The sequence below is a fragment of the Hirundo rustica genome, chromosome 3 (genome assembly GCF_015227805.2).
Source record: "Hirundo rustica isolate bHirRus1 chromosome 3, bHirRus1.pri.v3, whole genome shotgun sequence".
NCBI classification, from domain to species: domain Eukaryota; kingdom Metazoa; phylum Chordata; class Aves; order Passeriformes; family Hirundinidae; genus Hirundo; species Hirundo rustica.
In genome coordinates, this window is record NC_053452.1 from 16,344,169 (window position 1) to 16,367,016 (window position 22,848).

Below are 22,848 nucleotides of genomic sequence, written 5' to 3' on the forward strand. Positions count from 1 at the left end.
TACATTTAGATTCAGTATTTAGAACCAGAAAGGGCTGTTTTACATTTCAGAGATGTTTTTAAAAAATATCCTCTGAGTGAATGTTGAAACAAAGTGCAATTAAGGTTTACACATTGTTCATCTGAGTATATTGTTGCAAAATCCACCAACATATTGGCTGGTGTGAACCGGTATGTTTGCCCTCCTTTTCAAAGGTAAGGATTGGTAACTATGGAAGTGAGATGAACAGAAACCAGCGACTGCCCCATCACCCCCAGTGGACCAGAACACAAGCCAGCAGTGTGCCTCTGAGGCAGAAAAGGCCAAGCCCATGCTGGCTGCCCTATCTAGAGTGCACCCAGCATGTTGAGGGAAGTAATTCTTCCCCTCTACTCGGCACTCCTGAGACAACATCTCTGGTTTTGGGTTTTGTCTTCCCAACATTGAACCTGGAGCAGACGGTCATCACAAAGGTACAGAGCTGGAGCACGCAGCACACAAGGGACAAGGCTGAGAGAGATGCCTGCCCAGGCGGAGAGAATCTGAGTTCAGCCTGGAAGGAAGAGGCAACAGACTCTTCTTGGAGCTGCAGAGCAAAAGAATGAGATCCTAAGATCCCAAGTTTCTGCAAGGAAAATTCTCATTATGAAGACTTTCCTGATCAGATCTAAACAGTAATTCAGCACTAGAACTGGTGCCCCATGAGGCTGTGAAGGATACTTAGAGGACGGGCACTTGGGCAAAGCCTTGGGCTACCCCATCTCAAGCTTGAGATAGGATCTAATTTCCAAGGTGCATCTGCTTTGAGTGAGGGATAAGGAGTAGCCTTCAACCTAAGTTATTACCTAATTCTGCACATGCAACTTTCTACTTTGTTTGCTCTGTGTAAAAACACTTAACAACAAACATCTAATGACTGATGCAGCCTTGCTCCTGCTAAAATGCTCTGAAAGAGCTAAACTTCAGAAAAAAAAAAAAAAAAAACCAGACTTTTCAGCTGATATGTGTCAGAGCTGCTGTCCAGACAAGGACACACTGAAACAGTCTCAGTGCGATTAGCCTGAAGACTTAAATTTTTTAACAGCTCAAACAAAAGAGCCACAGAATTAAAAGTTCAATACACAGTACTAACAGAAATTAGGATTTAGAACAAAGGGGAAAAAAAAGGTAATCAACAAAATTCTGCATGCCACGTTTGGTGATAAACATAAATAGCTCTTTCCCTACTGCAGATTGTGTCTGTATAAACACTCACAGTAAAAGCAATTATGATACTTGCTGCAGCTAAAACAGAGAAATTAGCCCAAGTCAAAGGACCAAAAATAGATAACAGTTGGCAACGTAAATGGGGAATGCAGCTTTTCACATCAACTCTATGCCAGTCCTGCTCAATATCTCAATCTATGAGCCAATTAAAAAGTTGAGATTATGCCATTCAAGATGTAGGGATTTTAGTTTATCAGCATCATTAGGAACAATTCTATTACTTTCAGAACAGGCTTAAACTACCAATATCATCTCATACCTGTTAGTAAATTTCACACCATTCTTCTGCGTATCAATGATTGCGTATTTTGAATTGTTACGGAGAGCTTTTTCCTCCTTACAAGTTACCCTAAAGTGATGTCCAAATTGTGAATTTGTCTCCAGTTTGATACTTTTGCCAGCTTCCAAACCTTTCAGATAAAAAGAAAGAAAAATAAACCGGTTGTAGTGTCACAAATCCTGCAGCCTGTGCCATTCCTGCTCACTCACCCACAGTTCCCACGATTTAGCCTCACTTACAAGACCTAATTCAGTAGACTTGCTTTGGTTACAGGTATGAGAAATACCCAGACTGAACACAAATATATGGATTCATTCTCTGCTCTTACTTTGAAATGCTCTCAAACTGCATATTCAAATCAGGTTCACAATTACTGTATTGCTATGAATTCTCCAGGAAAGTGAAAAATGCAAGGACACTCTGCATTGCTGCTGTTAGCACAGCACCTGTACTCCTAGGAACCTTCTACTAACACATAGTTCTGTTACAAGATTTCTCATTCCATCCCTACACAATCCTGGCTTTCCTTCTTCTCATCCAGGTATCATCTTTACACTAAAAAAATTGAAGACAAAAAAAAAAAAAAGCAAGCTCTTACAGGCGTAACCTGAAATAAGTATAGCATTGCCAATTTTTCTTGACGTATTTGAATTAAAATTTGGTGGCTTTTTCCTAAAGTTGCTCTTTCAGTGCCCGACTCATCAGCTGCACATAGAATTTTCCGCATAGGATAATCAACTCTTTAAACGTCTCATTTGCTTAAGAATTACATTTTGCAGGAGCACCAAAAGAAAACTGAAGGGACAGTCAGGATAATGCATAAAGGGGGGAAAAAAGTCTCAGTGCAGGTTCTCAAAGAGTGTAAAACTAGAACTAAAACTAGAACTAGACTTAACCAAGAGTCGGGTGAGTTACAGTTCTACAAAATGGATTCTGCAACATATATGATAATTTCTGAAATATTTTGGAATGCTGTTTAAAAAAAAAAAGGCCAAGTTATAAACCAAAAATCCCTCTGTTTTCAACCGCTTGTACTGCAACAAGCAAAGAGAGTCCAACTCAATAATACAATAAAGGGTTAAAGGATGTTTGCATTAACTCCTTTGTACCAGTTTTCATCACCTGACTGGTAAACATTTTACAAAGGAGACACGAATCAAAGGCAGTTCCAAATGCTACCTAGTTCTTTGGCTGCAGTCTTTAGTATGGACTGCATTTTTTCTTCCAGTTCATTCATCTTCTCTCTCAATTCTGTTAAATTAGGATCAAAAGAAGCCTTGACAAGAAATTCGTGATTCTCCACCTAGAGAAAAATAACAAGAAAAAAATATATATGAACATAGGCAATTAAAAAAAAATCAACTCCCTTATCATACATAGTAAAATTAATTTACTTAATAATTCACTCAATTTTTTATATATATATAATGTTGTTTCTGATAGTTGGTGTCTGGTTCAACTGCAAAACAAATACATCTCAAATACTTGTTTTCTCAGATAATATACTTCACAGAAGCAAAATATACCAATTTAACAGACTCCTTTCTGCTGAAATGGAGTTGTCTGCACATGTATTTAGAAACAAATAGCAGAGCAGTAGGCAGGGCAAAAAGGGAAGTCAGAGGGAATGAAATTGTCATGTACATAATCTGTCTGCTACCCTGGACTTAGGCAGGTAACCAAGACAGTGTAAAAGCAGGGGGTGTTTCAAAGCAAGAAGCTGCTGGAAACTGAAGTTTCTGAAACAGTAATTTCTGCCCCAAAAGAGACTCTAGAGGTTTAGGAAGGAACCTACATAGTATCAGCAACATTCCTACCAATTTCAACCCAGCTCTTGAGTTAAAAAGCAGATACGGTTCCTTCTAAGCCTAACATTTTCACAGGCAAGGATGAAGCATGTTGTATTTCGTCTTTTTTCTCTCTCTTCCCTCTGCTTCCACTGCCAGGTGGCTATGTACCAAAAGCACCACCAAACTTTGAAGTTGCCCTGACTTGAGGAGGAGGTTGAAGTACATGGTTTTTCAAAGCCCCTTATGATTCTGTGATAAACAGGAATGGAAGTGACAATTTCTCAACTTTTATTACAGCTAGGTAAATGAATAACCATATCCCACGCTTTTTGAACTTAGATGTTTCTTTTTATATTAGAATGGATTATTGACATAATTTAGTTGCTATGACAACCTGTCCTTCAATTGCACTCAAAATAGAGCTGCGTATTTTATTTGAACTCCCTTAAAATCCAAGAGGAATTTCAAGTCAAAGTTCAAATTCTAATATTCATAGGAACAACAACAACCAGTGTTGGCTTATCTGTAGACATTTTCCAGTACCTTGCAGAGGGGAGAAAAACCAAATCCAGCATGCCAGATTCTATGGGATTTGACTAAAAATAACTGACTTGTTATTCTGTTTAGAAGGACAACAAAACATTTTTAAAGTAGAACCTGAAAAGAAATTTGAAGAGCTGGACTATGAAGGGTGAAGGCTTAAGCAGCTGTTAGTTTTACAGAAAACAGAGTCCCAGGGCACATAAACTGCATCAACAGATGGTCTGTAACTGTATAAAGCTATAAATTTCTTCATTACCATACATCACAAATTACAGCAACATGTCAATCAAACAAGTCTTTCCATAAACAGTAAAATGCAGTTGATGGATGCACAACACAATACAAAGAAAGAAAACACCGTGTTCCTGCTTTTGGAGAAAAGTATGCATGTTCAAAAATTTAAAGCCACTGCAGTTTTCACGAGTTCAACAAACAGCCCTTAGTACTATGTCTGGCAAGTGTTTAGGGAGTTTTCTTATTTCTACAGTCAGCTGAGACCTTCACTCAGGATAATCCTAATCCCTGGTTTAAAAAAACAAACAAACAAACAAACAAACAAAACACCAAAAACCCCCACTCTAAAAGACTCCCCAAGAAATAAACACACCCTGGTTACATTCTAGATTTGAAATGTATCACTGTAACTTTAAAAATACAAAGTAGTAGAGAAATGACAAAATTACTTCTCCACTTTTAATACTGATGAGATCTTTAAAAAATAGTTTCAGGTCTATAGCATCAATGCACCGAAAGCATTTTTCCACTAGCTAGATAGTGATACTTCAGATAGTGAGTGGATATCCTGTTGAGTACCCTGATACACTAATAATGGTCTTCATATATTTCACAGCTAAATTATCACTAGCTACTTAATATAGATGATCACTTAAATTTACTGCATATGAAGTAGATTGCAAAACTCAATAAGAAACTTTAATTGCTGAGTAAACCCCACCCACACAACATTTCATACCTTTTCCATGTCCAATGTCGTTTCTATCATCTCCAGAAACTTTGAGAAGTCAGAGCAGATATCAGTAAGAGGTGTTATAAATACAGCCAACAACAACATCTGGTGAGTTCCTGTTACAAGCAAATGAGAAAAATTATCATTCACAAACCCCCACAAATTTACCAGAATTCACTTATCCAATATAAACAACACAATTGCACAGCTGGTAATTTTTACAAAGATGAGCTATGACTATTCCACTAAATCACATGTACCTTTTTCTAAAATTGGCATTATCCCATCTACATTCTGATTAAGCTTGTACCTATTCTGTCATCTTTGTCCATAACTGGGGGTATTAATTCCCTTCTACTATGAGCAAAACTACACACAAAAGTATAAAAGCAAACCTGCTGTCTGAATATTACCAAGACTCGCTCATAAAATGTTGACATGCCTTCTGCAAAAAATGTAGGTCTTATCATCCACACTCACAGTTTTTAATTCTTCTTAATAAATTATTACCTAATACTGGGAATATTTGGTAATTACAATATGGACATAGCAACTGAAGTGTGTGTTACCTGCTTTTGTTTTCCACAAAAAACCCACATATTATATTATATTACATTATATATCTTTACAGTCACTTTCTTTCCACTAGACAGGAAGCCATCAAAATTAACAGAGATACTCTGTAGCAACCTAGTCAAACTGCATAGAACACATATTGGCTGGAAGTCCATGGAACACCAAAAGCATTGTACACCAAGAGCAGTTCAGTCAACTCGACAGGCACAGATACTGCGCGTATTTGTGAAAGAAGTATTTTCTTCAGGGTACACATAAGCAACAAATAAGCAACCTATATCCAGCAGCCAGCTGTGGAAAACGTTTCTGTCAGTAAATGCAGGTTTACATCTTTGCAGCCATCAAGTTAAGATTTAATCACAGAAAGATTAGCAATACTGACTATATGATTTACAAAAAATGCCTCAAAATGAATCCAATACTATGAGCTTATACCCACTGAATTGCGTACAGAATTATGTTGCTTGCCTCTAACGTTTATAGGCAAGGCTTTGCACATTAACAGAGAAATACAGAATTAAGCACTGGCTATTCCAGAGCCTCTCAATTTCTTACCAGACCAAGAAAAAAGTCTTAGCCTTTCCTAAGAAAAACTGCCATAGAAATTTATAGCAAAATTGCCACAGAAATGCATAGAAGTTACACAGTGAGGACAAGATTACCCAAGTGAATCCCTCATCTCTCAGCTGAAGTAGAAAGAAAAAGCTTGGTTTGATTTCTTTTTCTACTGTGCCTTTTTGCTTCACCAGTCCCTCAAACTTTTAAAGTGAAAGCTCTAAACTGACCAATATCTATTAATAGAGGAAAAAATATACATATTGTTGAGATAACTGAACTTGCAAAAAATGGAGTTTTCTGCTGACTAAAAGTCTTCAAAACCAAGATATATGAAATAAAGATTGTTTTCAATTCCAAATTTCTTGCTTGCTCTCTTAATATCTTGGTTCTTACACTCCTGTAAGAAGACGCATCTATAAAATAAAAGCAGTCAACAAAGAAGGAAGAGACTGAAGAGCAGAAAAAGTTTCATGCCCATTCTTTAGATTGGGCTTAGCAGTTCCCAGTGCTCCAGCTACCGGAATACATGGCACACACAATGACATGATCTTCAGTATTCTTGAATCAATGAAAAATGATTGTGCTTGGACTTGAAGCAGAAATTTTAATTTCTTCTTTTGAAAGGACTAAGTAGGGAAGTATCACAATGCCATTTCATTATTTAAGCTTGAAGGGTACATCTCAGACACCATAGGAAGATGTCACATTCAAAAGTTAGAACCTATTGATTTATTAAGTAAATAAAATAGATATGTATTTACATACAGGTCAAACTGATACACTGCAAAATTTATTTATACTTTTAGTCCAGCTTTAAACTCAGTATCCAGCATTTGAAGGATGTAAAACAGTGGAGTCAGCAAATAATGAGGATTTACAAAAGTCATATGCATATGCTTTTCTTAAAACACCTGGCATTACAAGAATATGAGCAAGAAACACCACTGAAAAATTCTAAATTAAACTCCAACATGTCTTGCACCTGTATTCATAAACTCATAGAAAAGGTGTATAGTAAAAACAAAAAAAATTCTCTTTTGCACCCACTCAACATTACTAGGATGGAAACTAACCACTGAGAGAAAGACTAATAGAGCTATGCACCATCAAAAGCAGGGATGCATATTGATCACAAAGCCTATCTGTGCCCAGGTGCAGTTTTTAATTTAAACCATCATTTACTTACTGAAGCACAGACAAGTGTTTATTACACATGTTAAAGACTCGACTATTAATACGGTTTAAAAATGTTGTCTGGCAATTAAAATAAAACACTAATCTTCAGACTTGCAACACACAGTTTGGCAGCAAAATGACACTACTCTATCCAGGCAAAACAGACAAATCCCAATGATTAAGTGTACCAGTCATTTTGATAGTGCAATGGAAAGTGGGATAAAAGGAGAAAGAACAATGGAAATCAGGATAAAATATAGTATAGGTTTAGTACAGGCAGATAATATCCACATAGTGCAACATCTGTCTGAAATACTGAATGCCTGAGACCTAATTTAGGCTGTTCTAAAGCATTCAGCATGGTGTCACAGGAGGTGCCGAGGTGCAAGATCTGTGATTTATGCCATGACCAGAGTGCAGATAAAGAGGACATCACCCACATGCAAAAGATGAACAAGCTGAAAGGACATCAGGTTACATTATCAGATTAGATTATATTATCAGATTATATTAGAATAAGATAAATCAGAAATAGATCAACACCTTGAAAACTAGGCTAATAGAAATGAAGTAAAATGTTACACGGAGTAAGATGACATGTTTATAGATAAATGTTTCCACTATGAGTAAGGGAATGAGTAAGGGAATAATCAGTTGGATATGACAAAGGATGGGAAACAGCCAAGTTTGATCACAACACGGCTGTAACACACCAGTGCAACAGTCTGGGAAAGCAAAGGACTGAATCCAGCAGTAAGGGGTATTCAAATCACTGTATACAGTATGGTAAAAATATACCTGAAACCCAGCACACAATTCCTCTACCCTCCACATTTATAGACTTAAAGAGTGTTTGTTTGAGATAGGAAGGAAGATGCTTCAGCAGATTCTTGAAGACAGAACCCTTGTAAGGAGCCAAATTTCATGTCCCAGCAATCTGAGTAATAAACAACGGCTCCCTTTTGCCAGCTAGAGCAAAATTATTTGATGACCCAGAATCCTTTCCCATCTAATGCAGACTTCTTATGGCTAAACCAGAAAAAAGTCATCTTCACTCATAACCCCCCTCCTCGGGTTTCACCATCCATAAAAGCAAGGATTTCAACAAAACAATGCTTCATACTGACGGAAAGGCAGTCACAGCTGATGACTTCATGGTTGTTCTATAGCCCCACAATTGCCTTATATCCCAAAGCCATCCACACAGGGAGTTCTGCAACTGGCACATACTCAGAATTGTGAAAATCTTTCTGACCTTCCATCCCTCGATGAGTTAAAATATTCTGTACAGTCAGAAACAGAAAAATTACCACATTCTGTCTGAATCACTCATGTACATTGAAACTTACCAAACCATTCACGTACTTTGAACAGGTGGTACAAGCACAAAGAAAAAGAAAAATAACATGCCACCTATTTTAAACTATCTTTAATATACTGCTGGTGATTGCCCTACTAAGTCCAACTGACTCAGTGTGGAACCAGGAAGAATCTTTTGCAGTCTATTAACTTTTCATATGGTGAGCTTAACAGTTTGCCTTACACAGCTTGCTCCTCAAAACTCTAAAAATGGAATTGTTTTCCTACCCCAATGTTATGACAGAGGAACTCTGTTGATCCAAATGGCAACTAATATAAAAAGAAGACAGGAAGACAGCATTCTGAACCAACACCTCACTATAGGATGGGAATCCAAGAGCTCCATGTCAAGGCTAAAACAAACAGAGTCTGTTTGGAAAAGCCAAATGGACACGACTGAGGCAGCTGAAGAATGGCAGGGCTCTTGAAGAACAAAAACAAACAAAAGAGTTACATCTGTCAATTCTTTCAGAGTGTCAGATATTAACTGCTCTTGGAAAAAACACAGCCAGTAACCAAAAATTGATTTAAGATTAATATTGTAGAAGTTTCATTACCTGAAGTTGTGAAACTGCAGTACAGAAAAGTATAAGACACTGGGTAGCTTTATTCTCTACTCAAATAGAGGAAAGAAATTTTTGTAACCATACCATTTCAAACAACATTTGTTTTTAAGGCTTTGGTGCTTGCTTTATGCAAAAGGAATTTATAATAAATAAATGGGCTTCTACAAAAATGAGCCTTCTGGTAGGTTAGAACTGCTATTGCTAAATTGAATCACTCCCTTGTTATGCTGATCTTATTCTGCATTTTCTGATAACACGCAGAAAAGGAAAAAAATAGCAGCTTTTATACTTTCTAGACTTGCTTGTCACAGCACTGCTCTTCCTACTAACAAGGACTGGAAGAAATCCTGCCATGTTACTCGTATCAAGTACAGGAGCATTATGGTTTAAAAAAAGCCACAGCCATTTAAGTTACACCACTCAAACTGGGGAGATTTTTTGTTTAATTAGAACACAAAGTGGATGACAACACTATTGCATGGATGGCATCTTGTTTGTAAGATCACAATACACACACAGTTGGTCAGGAATTCCTAGGGACAAGTCCACGTCAAAGATTCCCACACCATCACCCAACAGTTCAAGCATCCCAGCTACACACTAACAGGGAACACATCTTCCTGCAAAGATTTGGCTATGAATATTTTTAAGTATCTGATTGGCATTTCGGAATTTCAGGTCATTTAAAGTTCAAATGTGTTTAAGCTTTATTCCTGCAACAAAAGCACACAGGAAAAAAAGTAATCTTTGGAAATCTACGCTCTGTTTCTTTGCATCATCAGTATACTCCAAAACATCAAGAACAGATGGGGGTAGCATTACCTTGATGTTTTTCTAGTGCTTGTACAACATTAGGCAGTTGATTGATAGCCTGGTACATTCGGTAACAGTCTTGTAGGTTTGCTGCTTGTCTCTGAAATTTCTTTGCCAGCCGGTTGAGGTCTGGAAAGCGACGTAACAGATCTTCTTGAAGGCACTGACATAGCTCTGGATCCATCACAAAAGCTTCAACCAAATTCAACCTAAATAAGAAATTCATAACCATGATTATGATCATTATTCATGTCATGATCTGTATTTCTGTCTCACCAGTTACCTGACAGTTTCTAGCTGTACTTTCTCTATGACCGTATCCACTGGCCAACTCCCCTGGTAAAGAAACCCAAATGAAAACAGGACAACACATGAGCAGAGAAAGCAAGGAGATTTAACCTATGTCAAGCTTCTGTAGTTTTCAACAGCCAGGGTTTCTAATGAACAGCATTGGAGTGCTATTGTTCCAAGTGCAAATGCCAACATCTATCTTGTAAAGCTGACTCAGAATTGACTTTGAGATTAATCCTTTCCCTTCACTATCAAAAAAGTCTTTCCGTAGTCTATGGAAGAAGGGGTATTAAGCAGGAAAAAAGCCCCCAGTGTTGGCAGAGTTTAGCTCCCTGTGGTCAAGACCAACATGGATACAGTGCAGCTGTGCAATTCACAGGACGGGAATCCTCACCGTTGGAAGGCACCTCTGGGCACCGACTATTCCAACCTCTGCTCAAAGCAGGGTCACCGCCAAAGCCAGCTGCCCAGGATGGTGTCCAGGCACATCCTGGGTATCCCCCAGGATGGTCCCAGGGTCAGCCCTAGTGACTGACCTCCATGGGGACTCCATGCCCCTGAGCCTGGCAGCTAAACGACTTTCCAGTGCACCACACTGCACTATCTAGCCCTACCTTGTGAGATTAACAGGAGGCAGTGACAGTTCAATTCACAATACACAACATTTCCTGCTCTTCCCTTATCCAACCACCTGTCTATTTAGTGTAGAAAGGTTAGCCAGCCACAACTTCCCCTTGGTAAATCCATGCCAACTACTTCCAAACTACTGTTCTCCTCATGGTAGGCACTGGGGGACTGCATTCTTATCAGTGAGGGTACTGTCTGCCAGCCATGCCATCAATGACTCCCAGCTTGCCTTCCCTTGCTGTTGCTCCTTGACATTTTGGTTTGGTATTTTGTGAGGGGTTTTTTGTTGGTTTTTTTTTCTTCCCCCCCCCCCCCCCCCCTCCACCCCTGGTGGTTTTTGTTTGTTTATTTGTTTTTTTAATTTTAGGTATGGGGATTTTTTAAATAGTGAAATAAATATTCTTATGCTTGCTGAAAGCAAGCATAAATTTCAGTAAGCAGTGACAGAACATTAAATTGTATTTCTCCACTGGAATGCGAGCAAATTTTCATAGATTTTGGGGTTTTTTTACATCAGTTAATACTGCCATCTCTACGCATTTTGCATTTGCAGTTAAAAAAAGAAGTTGGATATTGTTAATTCTGGAATGCTGGGGAGGTCAATATTCCTCGATCACACTTTCAGAATACCAAGGAAGATTTCTGCCTCCTTCAGAGACCTCCACATATTACATACTGTGCTGATTTCTTAATATCTATCAATATCTTTGCTTCAGCAGAGAAGTTAATTTTATCTAGAAACATGCAAGCAAAGAAAGGACAGCTTTCACCACATCATTCCTGCTGGTTTGCTTACTGGCAGAAAAATGCATTTGTTTCAATTACAGTAACATCTGCATTTGCAAACTGCATTGGAAATGACAATTTTTTTGTCATTCTGACAGCAGTAATCTCTACATTACACACTGCAGCGCTCTGCAGAGTGCCAGACACTGGCAACAGTACACAGGGGTGAACACAGTCCACTGCCTCAGGTAATTAGCAAATAAAGTCAGGAAACAAAGGCTTTGGCAAAAGCAACACAAGAGGTAAGGGAGCCCCGGACAGGTGGTGGCACATTTCTGTATACTAAAAACTCCAAAGGAATGTCCTTCTGTTTCAAAAAGTACTGTACCCCCACACTCCAGTGAATCTTCTGTACTACACACACACAAAAGAAAAAAAAAAAAAAAAAAAAAAAAAGAGAAGGATCCTACCTCTACATTTATCCATTAAACTATAGCCTTAATACATAAATTTAGAGATTGACAATACTGACACAGAACGGTGCTTTACTTCCAAAAGAAGCATTAAAGTCTCAGCATGTACAGAGCCTGTCAGAATTAGACAGGAATATACTGAAGATACCTACTGCAAGAACACAGAACAAGACTTGTATGAGAAACATCGTAAAAGCCAAGCAATTTTCCATTCTGATCCCTGTTGATGTTTCTGAGCACGGTTTCTAGCTTTCAGACTTCTGTCAAATGGTTTGGAGGAACAAAAAGAATTACATGATCTTGTCACAGCAGACACATTGCTGTTTATTACAAATCCCTTCAATTTACTGACCTTACTTGGGACTCACATCACAAACTCTTCTCCAGCAACAACTGGTCACCAAACACAGCTTTTAAAGACCAGATATTGTTTAAATAGTAAGGAAAAAAGGCAACAAGAACTGAACCAAACTAAAGACACCTGATACAACTGCCTAACAGCCTAAACACAAGCCCACTAACCTGATGTCCTCCTTTCTCCCTAAGGGATTAGAGAAGGAACCAACTTGCCAACATGAGATTCCCCACAGGAACCAAGCAACTCGGTCATTTTTAGTCCTGCAATCTGGAAACTATTCCTTTGGCAAAAACAAAACAGGATTTACTGAAACTTCTCCATTCAGCATACCCACGTATTCCTACTGCTACCTTCCCTGGTCTTTAGCAGTTATGGTCACGGCAAACAGAGAAGAGGTTGTACTATCCTGATGTTATGTCCTCTCACTTCCCAGGCATTATGCAGGATTTGTAAACTTTCTCCGTTATCAAAATACCACCACACCATCAACCCATGAAGAGCAACTAGTTGCAAATACCTTCAAGTTTTATTATGAGGAAAACTGCATGAATTTCTTGGTTTAAACTCCACTTAAAAAAAATCCCAATATTCCTTCACATAAAAAGGCACCAGGAAGAAAGCAAGAGACATTTGGAATGTTTATCCATTATCAAAGTGAATTTAAACCCAGAAAAATACTATTCCTGCCTGCAGCAGGAAACAAGAATTTTCTGGGTTGATCCAACCTGCTTTAAACTACTGACTACTCCATGATTTCAACTTAGAAATTTCAAGAATAAAAACTATTTTTTTTCTTATTTTGATGACCAATTTCACTCATGCAAGAATGTGCAAAATTCAAGTTCAACATCAGATCCTATCTTGCCTTCTCACAGCTTATGTTTAAAGTCAGAGAACTTAAGATTCCCTTCCAAGAGATCCTTAGAAAATCAGTAATCCTAGCATATGGATATAGGCACAGAATCACTTTGAAAACTTACTCAATTTTGCACAGCTGCTAGAAGTCATTCAGGAACATCTCAAGCACAGCTTCTGCAGTCTTGAGCTTATCTTTACCAGGATCTAGATTTTTTTTTTTTTTCCCACTTGTGCCTTTTGCACAAACAAACCCTTCACTTTCATCCCACGACTCCCTCAGCTTGTTCAACAGCCTCTCGGATAAGAGCTGTCAAAGGCATTTTGAAAGCTCTAATTTATTTTTTCCCCCTCCTCTTTTGTCCACAATGACAAGTTCAAAAGAGTTCTCAGATCAGCACGAACAATTTTCCTCTGCCAAAGCCATGATAATTAGACTAAAATTTCATGACCTTCCTTGTACAGTTCTGTCTTTCCCCCTACATTAGCCAGCCACAAAGATATATCTGACAGGTTTCTGTTCATGCCGCGTTTTGCATAACAATTTCCTGTTGGTAAGAATACATACAAGGTTGCTGATTAGAAAGGTAAAGCAACCACAAGTCATGAATAATGCTCACAAGAAATAATGAAATAAAACGGCAGGTTGTTTTTAATATAAAATTCAGCTGAGGGGGGGGGAAAAAAGGAGATACAAAAAGAAACAGATCTAAAAAATCCAAGAAAGTGTAATTAAACAACAGCTGACAACACCAGATAACTCATTTTTGCCACACAGCCTAAAGGAAAGGAAAATAGGGCAAAACTTCCCACCACAGATCTAAGGCAGCACAGTCAAGACAACAGAAACAATTATAAGTACTGCAACCACACCAGAACATAAAGGAAATCTCTGTTTCAAGACAGTTATTTAAATTTGCAAATAAAATCGCAAAAACACTGAACAAGACTGCAGCTAATGTAACTGAAGATCAACACAAGTTCTTCTCTTTAATTTGGAAACGGGAACCGCCTTTTATTCCTGCTATACATAACCATGGCTGTTTACCAGCTCTGAATTCTATGCACTAACAAGTTTCATTAGGCCAAGTGTGCTCTGGGGGACAGAGAGAGGAAAAAACCCACTCATCTCCAAGTTTCTGCCGGATATTTCAGAATCCAGCTCAAAACATTCCATCTTTTCCTCAGTTTTACTGTCAATAAGAGGCGTCTCCTGAACCAACTACTGACAAAAGGCCTATGTACCGCACACACATGGAAAAAGACAACAAAAATCTGTTTTCAATCTATGTCACACACTTTCCCAAGCCTCGACACACTGCTTCCATTCCACTGATGTTTGCATCACATTTGACATCAGAAGAGATTGCTTCTTCCCTTGCTACACCTACGCAGCCTTTTTCATCACCTTTTTAAGGTGCCTCAACACAGACGTTGTCAGAAGGGTTAATTATATTTCTAGGTTTTTACACAGCTAAAGATCAAAGCTTAAGTTAATAGGAAAACATTAACCATGCCAGATCTGTATACAGATTTTATGAAGAAAATAATTCTGCATGTAGAAATAATAACTAAACTAACAGACTAAAATAAAAGACCACAGTTAGAAGGAACAGGGTATTTATAATGCCTGAGCAGGACTAGCCAGCACCAAAAAAAAACCCCAAAACCAAAACAAAACGAAAACCTACCACCAAAAAACCCCAGTGTGCAATAAGATTAGTTAAAAAACACCTAAACATCCTACAAAACCCTAGACAGCTCTGCAGCTCTCTGTGCATACAGGAAAGAAAGCAATTCCCTCAAGCACCTCTGCTCAGAAAAAGACTCTGAGGTTTTTTTTAATCATTTCATTAAACCGGGATCCATATGTAATCACTAATACATACTTAATAATGAGTAATACATATTTAGTTATTACTTCAGGGTAGTGACTTGAAATCCCAATTACTCGTAAATTTTTTAGAAAAAACTCTACTAACTAAAAATTCCACTCAACACAAGGAAAAAAGTGTTAACACTGAAATAAATTAAGAATGCACAATCTTACAGGAGAAGCTGACTTACTTTTAAGACTTTAAAGTTTGTAACTCCCCTAACAGCTGAGTCTTCTGAAGAGCATACATTTGTATTCTCTGCCAGCTAGAGGATTTCTTTGACTACAGATTATGACCAACTTTCCTGTCCAACTGTTCTACTTGATTATGCAGAATTTTAGTCGAAAAATACCACTTACAAAGGCAGCATATTAGGGAGTGCTTTAAAATATACTGAGATTTTCATCTCACCACAAGTTTCAGAATATGCACAGCTCTATCAGTTTAATTTCATGTTTTCTTTACACAAAGGGAAGTGGAAAAGCACCTCACATACCATTATTTTGTTTCCCTCAGGTTTCTTTCAAACTCAGATGTCTTCTTAATCCAATGTAGCCAAAGCAAATCCTCCCTGGACATACTTAACCTAGACATGTAAAATGATACCCACCACTTTACCTGTTCTAGTTGGGTTTTCTTTTTCACACAAGGCACATGGTATTTTAACACCCTGGAGGAAGCCCAGACTACAGCAAGATGCTGTAGTTGATAGATACTGGCATTTTTTTTTTCCAACCAGAAATAAGCAAGGCACTGTGCTAAGCACCCTTTTTAAGCTTCTGGTGACTAAGTCGTTCCCTAGACAATCATCTCTCTCCCAAAAATCAGCCACAATCCAGTTTACTGCCTCAGGTAAGCAGTAGAGACCTTAAATTCACAGAGCTCTTTTCATGCCAAAGAACTTCAGTATGCTTTACAGCCTTTGAAGCATTAAGGCAGACAACTAAGATTGGCACACGGGAGCCTAAATCAGAAATATGAACCCTGATACTGAGAATTACTTTAGAGTAATTCAGCACACAGCCACATAAAAATCACACTGACTATCCCAGGTCATTTCACCTCAGACAATCAGAGTTGTTGCACACATTTATAAAAGTAAAATACAAAATTTCTCAGACAAGCGCAAAGAAATAACAATGCAAAATAGCTAGGCAGCCCACGCATGCTTTTGGAAGTGCTTAGTTATGCACAAAAGACCTTTTCCATGAAACTAGAGCGGTCTTTGCAAACAATTAGAAATAAATGTAACACAAACCCTGAGGAATAAAGAACCAGCAGCTTTAGAGAGACTAACACCAACAAAAGTAATTTCACTTTAGTCATACAGCACAGGCTTAGGATCACTGATCTCAACCCCACTCAGCTCATACTGGAGCCTTTGCACAGCCAGAAGTTACTCTGGTTCCTGGCAGCGAGTCTCCAGCTGACGGCAACATTTACCCAAGCCACAGGACTAGCCTTGGAAGGGGCTCACCACAGGCACCCGTTCTTCCAGTATATTGAAGAAACTAGATTTGAGTCCAGGTTTTTGATTCACCAGGAACTCAGAATGTTGCCTTCTGGATGAGTTGTACACACACCTCTCCAGCAGTTCTTACATATGAGACAGAATACCCCAAGCAAGGGGTCAAAATCTTACTGCTGTTTTAATGAAATTGTACCAGTTTGGCCATACAACATCACTCAGGGTCCCAAATCTTATGTCTGAGTATCACAAGCTGCTCACCTGAGCAAGCTCTCCTCCAGCTCTCCCAACCTGGCACGGACACACAAGGGCCTATAATTCAGAAGCAGACAACCCAGGCAATTCCAGGACGCCCAGGTGAGAGGCTTGTGCCCAGGTGCTCAAGACTTCTTCTGACTGCCTGCCAAAGAAAAGAGCAGCCTGCAGCTTCACAGGGATTCCCCTCCACGCTAAATGGCTTAAGATCTCTTTCCCACTCGCCCTTGCCCAAACAGTGCATCCCTGTCATTGTTTCCTCCTGCCATGCGAGCACAAAGTTGGTTTTGTTCCCTCAGTTAACGTGCTACGAATGTTTCTGTGTTATCAAATTACTTCACAGCTTCCCTCCCTGAAAACCACTGCCATGACCTAAACACCCCCAAAAAGCTAAACTAAAAGATAGTTGCTTACAAAAGAAAACTTTGAAGATGACAGCGAAGAAGTACAACAGTGTATATTCTTCCTCAATTCAGAATTTTAAGTGCATTACTGGTTTATGTGAGGGATGAGAAACTACAGGCTTTTAACAAATGAGAAGATATTGCACAATACACTAGATTAACAGAAACAGAAGACCAGGAACTAAGAGCCTCAAGGGGATGCATTTCACAGTTCACCTGTAACGTCTGCATTCACAAAGACAGCGCTGTCACCCCAGTAAGATGACAGCACTCCTTGGACTCCGATGATCTCCCCAGCTTCTTAAAAGATTTTGCAATCATTCAAAGACCAGACCCAAACAGAATTTCAAAACCTCCCTTCTGCCAAAACAAGAAAGTCAGAGAGACCAAACTTGACCTGGCTCAGTGGAAGAGCTGGAAAGCTGTCCCGCTCTTCACACAGACAAGCCACGAAGCGAGGAGGAACAAAACGCGGCAGCGTGGGAACGGCAGCTGCGGGCCCCTCGGCCTGACGCTGAGGGTGCCGCCCCAGCCGCAGGCCCCTCCTTAAACGCACATCCTCCTTTGCTGGGGCTGCGTTTGCCCTCCACCTCTGGCCCCTCTGAACCGCCTCACCCTGGGGTGGCCCTGCCAGCTGTGGACAAGCCCAGCTGCGTCCTGACGCTTGCCTGAACCGCACAGGAAACTTTGCCCTCAAGCCCCAGCGCCATCAACGCTTCCAGGCCGGCAGAAAGCAGCACTGCCACCACGAGAAGCCTGAGGTAGTGCTGCTAGCCTCTGCTCTTTTACCTGCCACGCTCTCCCCCTCAAGTTTTAAATTAACTAAACCGAGGGAACTGCAGGCCTCAGAATGTATTTAGCACTGCTAAGGTGGCTTCCACTCCATTGTAACAGTGCAGCTCTTCGGAACCCGCTGCTATTGTCTTTTAATCTTAAATGTAACTTGAAGAGACCACGAGCATCCTATTTTTCACAGCCCTATTGAAGTATAAGCCCTTGTAATACAGAATCCAAGGTTTGAGGAGCAGCTTTATACCCTAGGAGAGTCACAGCAATCAAGCTGCACACACTCTCCAGAGCTCTGGGTACAGAGCGTGCTACTAAGCAGCTGGACCGATCAGGCTTCCTGCTGTTAAACCTGCAACATTAAGTGATATAAGACAAAACAACATTCAAATATGAGCCTCATGCCTTTTCTAGTCCTAATTAGTCCCTAAATCATCCTACCATGATAACAATAATGGATATTTCTAACTTCAGGACAGTCCATTAACGAATAAATTTTGTAATTCAAATAAATGCAGTCTTCCAAATAAACAAAATTCACACTCCTCTATATCAGTTATATTTATAGAACATAAAATTCATGTAGATCAGGGAAGCGACAGACACTTAACCACCCTACATGAATTACTGAATACACTATTTGAGTATTACATCAAAGGCTAGAGAGCAAATTAAAGCCCAGGGATTCTATCAGAGGTACCGTGCATAAAGTAACTATTTTTTATAAAAATCAAGCAAAGATTTGAAAGCTTTATGTATTGACTATGAGGCAAGCTAGTAAGACCAGAATAAAAAACAGAACAAGATTACCAGGAAAAGCAGTTAAAGCAACATTGGGAACCTCCCAAGATACTTATCCCAGTCTGATGTTACCAATAATTCACTGTTTTTGCACAAGTGCTTAGGAACTTTCGGACCTCAGCAGATCAAGCAAAGTAAAGAAGAAAACAATTCTTCAGCAGAAAAATAAAATATTTGGTCTTAATTCTTGTCAGCAAAGTATCACTTGATGCAATTACGACTTTGCTCCTGAAGTAGGCTGCTGCAACAGCAATATTTTTAGACCCTGAGGGAAGGGAGGGAAGGCTCATGCTTAAGAACATGCAAATAAAGCAGCACCACACCAGCAGAGCTCTGCTTGGCCTCCTCTAGCCAGCCTAATGAGGAAGTGCAGTACTGCGAGGCAGGCACAGAAACTCCCTACAATGACAAGAGAAGAAAAGGAATCATCTCTCCTTCATTTACAAGGCAAAGCTGACAGCACTCCTCACACCACCACCCTTCCCACGGCCAAGAGCTGTGTTTCACAGGAGCACAGAGGGGGATGTGCAGGAGCACTCCTGCAGGCAGGAGGTGACCAGACCTCGCCAGGGCTCCCGCTGTCTCTCTCCAGGTAAGACTAAAGGCCACCCACGACTGCAGCAGGGACACAGAGACATCCCCCTCTCACCACCTCCTGCTGAGGGTTCACTCACAGCTGGGATTACTCCACATTCCCACGGCAGACCAGCCCTGGCTCTACAAAACTTGGGTCCTGAAAATACCAGAACGTTTAAAACAAGTAGGGTTGCTCCTGCCTAGATTCTGAAGAAACTTCTGTACACCTGTTCATCCAAACTCCACCTCCACAATCACCCCAGACACAGTTCAAACCATTTCTTACTTCCCATTCCTCAGCCTGGGTGTATTACAGACAGTAACAGTCGCTATCCAAGTGAGAGACAAGGAAAATAAACCATTACTTTCTTTTCCCAAAAGCCGAATTTCCCAAATAAGAACAAAGTACTTTTTAATTATTACCAAGAACTGCCACTCAAACTAGTTTTATGTAACAGCACTATTTAGATTTGATTCCCCTCTCCTCCTCTTCCACAGTTAAGGAATAACAAAATTATTACCCTTAACGAATTAAGCAACTCTACAGAAGATGAACCAGCAAAAAAAAAAAGTAAAATTCTCACCTTATAGTAATACATTGCTTCACAGAATGATAAAGTGTTCCCAACTTTTAAACATGCATGTTTATAGAAGAAGAAAAAACAGAGTATCTAACAGCAAAGTTGAATTTTGAATAGTTAACACAGTAAATCCTTTCCCACCTCAAACGCCATTGCAATCTTGCTGGACTAAGCAGTCTCTTGCCCTCAAGGAACCGTGGAGACAAAAGTGATATGAGGATAGCTCATAAAACAAGAAGTATCTCCCAAAATGTTTGTCAGAGACATATTTTTTTTGTTTTCTGCGATGTTTATTTGCATGCATATAGTCTTTTTCATAAAATTTTCATCGTCTGTTTTCTGTAGGAGCTAAAAATATTCAAATAGCATCTTCACAGCAAATTTGTCAGGAAAGTAGCGGGTTTATTGAGCAATAGTAGTGCACAGCTCCATTTCACAGATTCACTATTCCAATCCAAGGACAGGCAGATATCCATTCAATCCTCTTGTAGCAAGTTAGGCTCACAATCTAACTCACAACATGAATCAATTGGCACAATCTCTAAAACAGTCAAAGTACCAACAGAAAGCAAACTCACATCAGATGACTAAAGCTGAACAAATCCTGGCTTCTGGTATTTGTTGACCTGCACTTGGGATGTTCATGATAATAAATAGCAGCTCGTGGACCAGCTGCCGAGGAGCAAAAGGATCAATTTTTGATGACAACTTTCCTCCCTTTTTCATGGACTACTTTTCATCAGGTGAACAAGACAAATCAAACTGATCTTTAGCTGTCAGACCAAAAAAAAAAAAAAAAAAAGGAAGCAGGCTGTATGGAGTGCTCCTTTTGGTAACTGCAGAGTCTTTCCGGATTATTTGCTATCCGACACGTCACCCTTGATTGTTTGAGCATGATAAACTCCCCATGAAAAGATGAACAAGTCAGCTACAGGAACACCAGTGCCGGTGCCAATTAAAAGGGAAAGGTGGCAGTCCAGCTAGGGAAGCATGACTGAACCTTTTGATTTAAAGTGGTTACAGACAGTGCAAGCCATCCATGAACCAACTCAGGGCCACTCAGGACTACAGCTCAAAACCAAAAGAAAAACCTTCACACTATATCCTGAAGGACACAGAAACCCTGCATACAGAACAGATACTGGGAGCAAATGTCGAGGACACGAAGGCAAAAAGATCCTAATTCGAATAAAGACAAGAACAACACAGTATTTAGGCTTTGATACAAAATATCTTTTAAGAATTCCTAACAAACCTCCATTTCTTATGTACTAACAAAGAACAATGAAGAGCACGGAGCAAGAACTCACCAAATACTACACAGTCATGGGCACCTTCATTAACCCCACACAGTGAAACTGCTCCACCCAAAACCTTCCAGAGAAAACCAAGATGGAAAGCAGCAGAGGCTGTTTCCCAGCTTAATGCCTTAAACCATGGAGGTTTTCTGCCAGTCTTGCTCTTCAATTAATTATTGCATTTTGGGATCCAGTGATAAAACTGTATTTCTGCATGGTCTTCAAAGACTAGAGTCATCTGAGGAAAGGTATTTTCATTATTATTTTTTGTGCTTTATTCCTTACAAGTTTCCACGCATTATTAAAATTAAGAGGTTACATTTATTACACTACTCCATCAATATTAATACCCTTTCAAATTGCTAACCTGTGCATTTCTTTAATCTTGTGCAAACTAAGAGCATACTGAACAAGTTCTATTTCTTAGCTTTCAAAAAACAAATATCTTTTCATTTGCATTCATTCTGTACAGAAGAAACTCAAAACTGTATGTCAACAAAACATTAAAGACTCTTACAATCCTCATACATGATAAATGAAATTAAATTGCAAGTCAAGACAAAATTTTCTTGCCAAGAGCTTCCACTGCAGCGTCCTAACAGGCCACCTTTCTAATGTTTTTGGACATAATTTAAACAAATCAGAAACACTAACGTGGTCACTGTTCTTTCACAGAGAATACACCATATTCCTGTATCCAATGTTCAAAATGGTGACTACCAAGGACATTGTTACAATGAGACCTTTGCACCTGTGCATAGTAAGTTTCCATACAGTCCTGAATACTTAGACTCTAAGCAAAATTTAACTACGGCAGTAAGTGCCATGCACCTCATTTTGGCAGCATGAGAGCCAAAGAACAGTATGGCAACTACAGACTCACATTTCCCTAAATAAATAGCAGTTTCATTGTGTGTTAGAAGTCTGAGAACCAATCTGACATTTCAATCAAATTTTAGTTTAATTTTCATTTCTGTTGAGCGTCAAAATTCAGACACAAAAGAAATGACTAAAAGCTTAATCCCTCTATTTCTTTTGCACCAACTGAGGACTTGTCAGGAAGAAGTGGGCGAGCTGGAAGTATCAGCTAGGAGATACTATGACTACCTGCTCCAGGGCTGCACCACTCAATGCCACCTGTAATTTACATATTTGCAACACTGGTTGCTGATCCCTGACCCAGAAGACAAACGATCTGGATAATACACAGAGAACAAACACCAACATTGTCTTTCCCACACCTGAAGATGTCACAAAAGGAGCCTTTTTTTTCAGCTCCTCAGACAAGAAAACTAAAAATAAATCTTTTGCAATACAACAGTCTAAGCCTTTGAATAGGCTTCGAGTGCCTGGGATTTTGATGGCAATTCCTCCCTAGAGACATGGCCTGTGTGACGTGTGCTTGACTAGCAGAGCTCTTGTTTAATGTCTCTAGACAGCCCTCAGTGTCAGCCTCAGTTTTACAAGCAAACCCAAATGAAAATAGAGGTAAATCAGTAGTTTTGAAAACATTAAAGAGGTGAAGTAAATAGGTGAAGCGGGTTAAAGAAGAAACATTGAGAGGTTCAAGCACCATACATTTCTCTAGGGAACTTAGTG

At 39.4% G+C, this 22,848-nt stretch overlaps 1 protein-coding gene across 1 annotated transcript in view; it reads right to left on the reverse strand.

The window, feature by feature from the left end:
- The window catches only part of MSH2 (mutS homolog 2), a 46,313-nt gene that overhangs the window by 12,011 nt on the left and 11,454 nt on the right, over positions 1–22,848 (reverse strand). Inside the window, 4 exon segments of the mRNA XM_040060132.2 lie at positions 1,505–1,655; positions 2,705–2,828; positions 4,832–4,941; positions 9,883–10,082. Coding sequence (XP_039916066.1) covers positions 1,505–1,655; positions 2,705–2,828; positions 4,832–4,941; positions 9,883–10,082 — 585 coding nt within the window.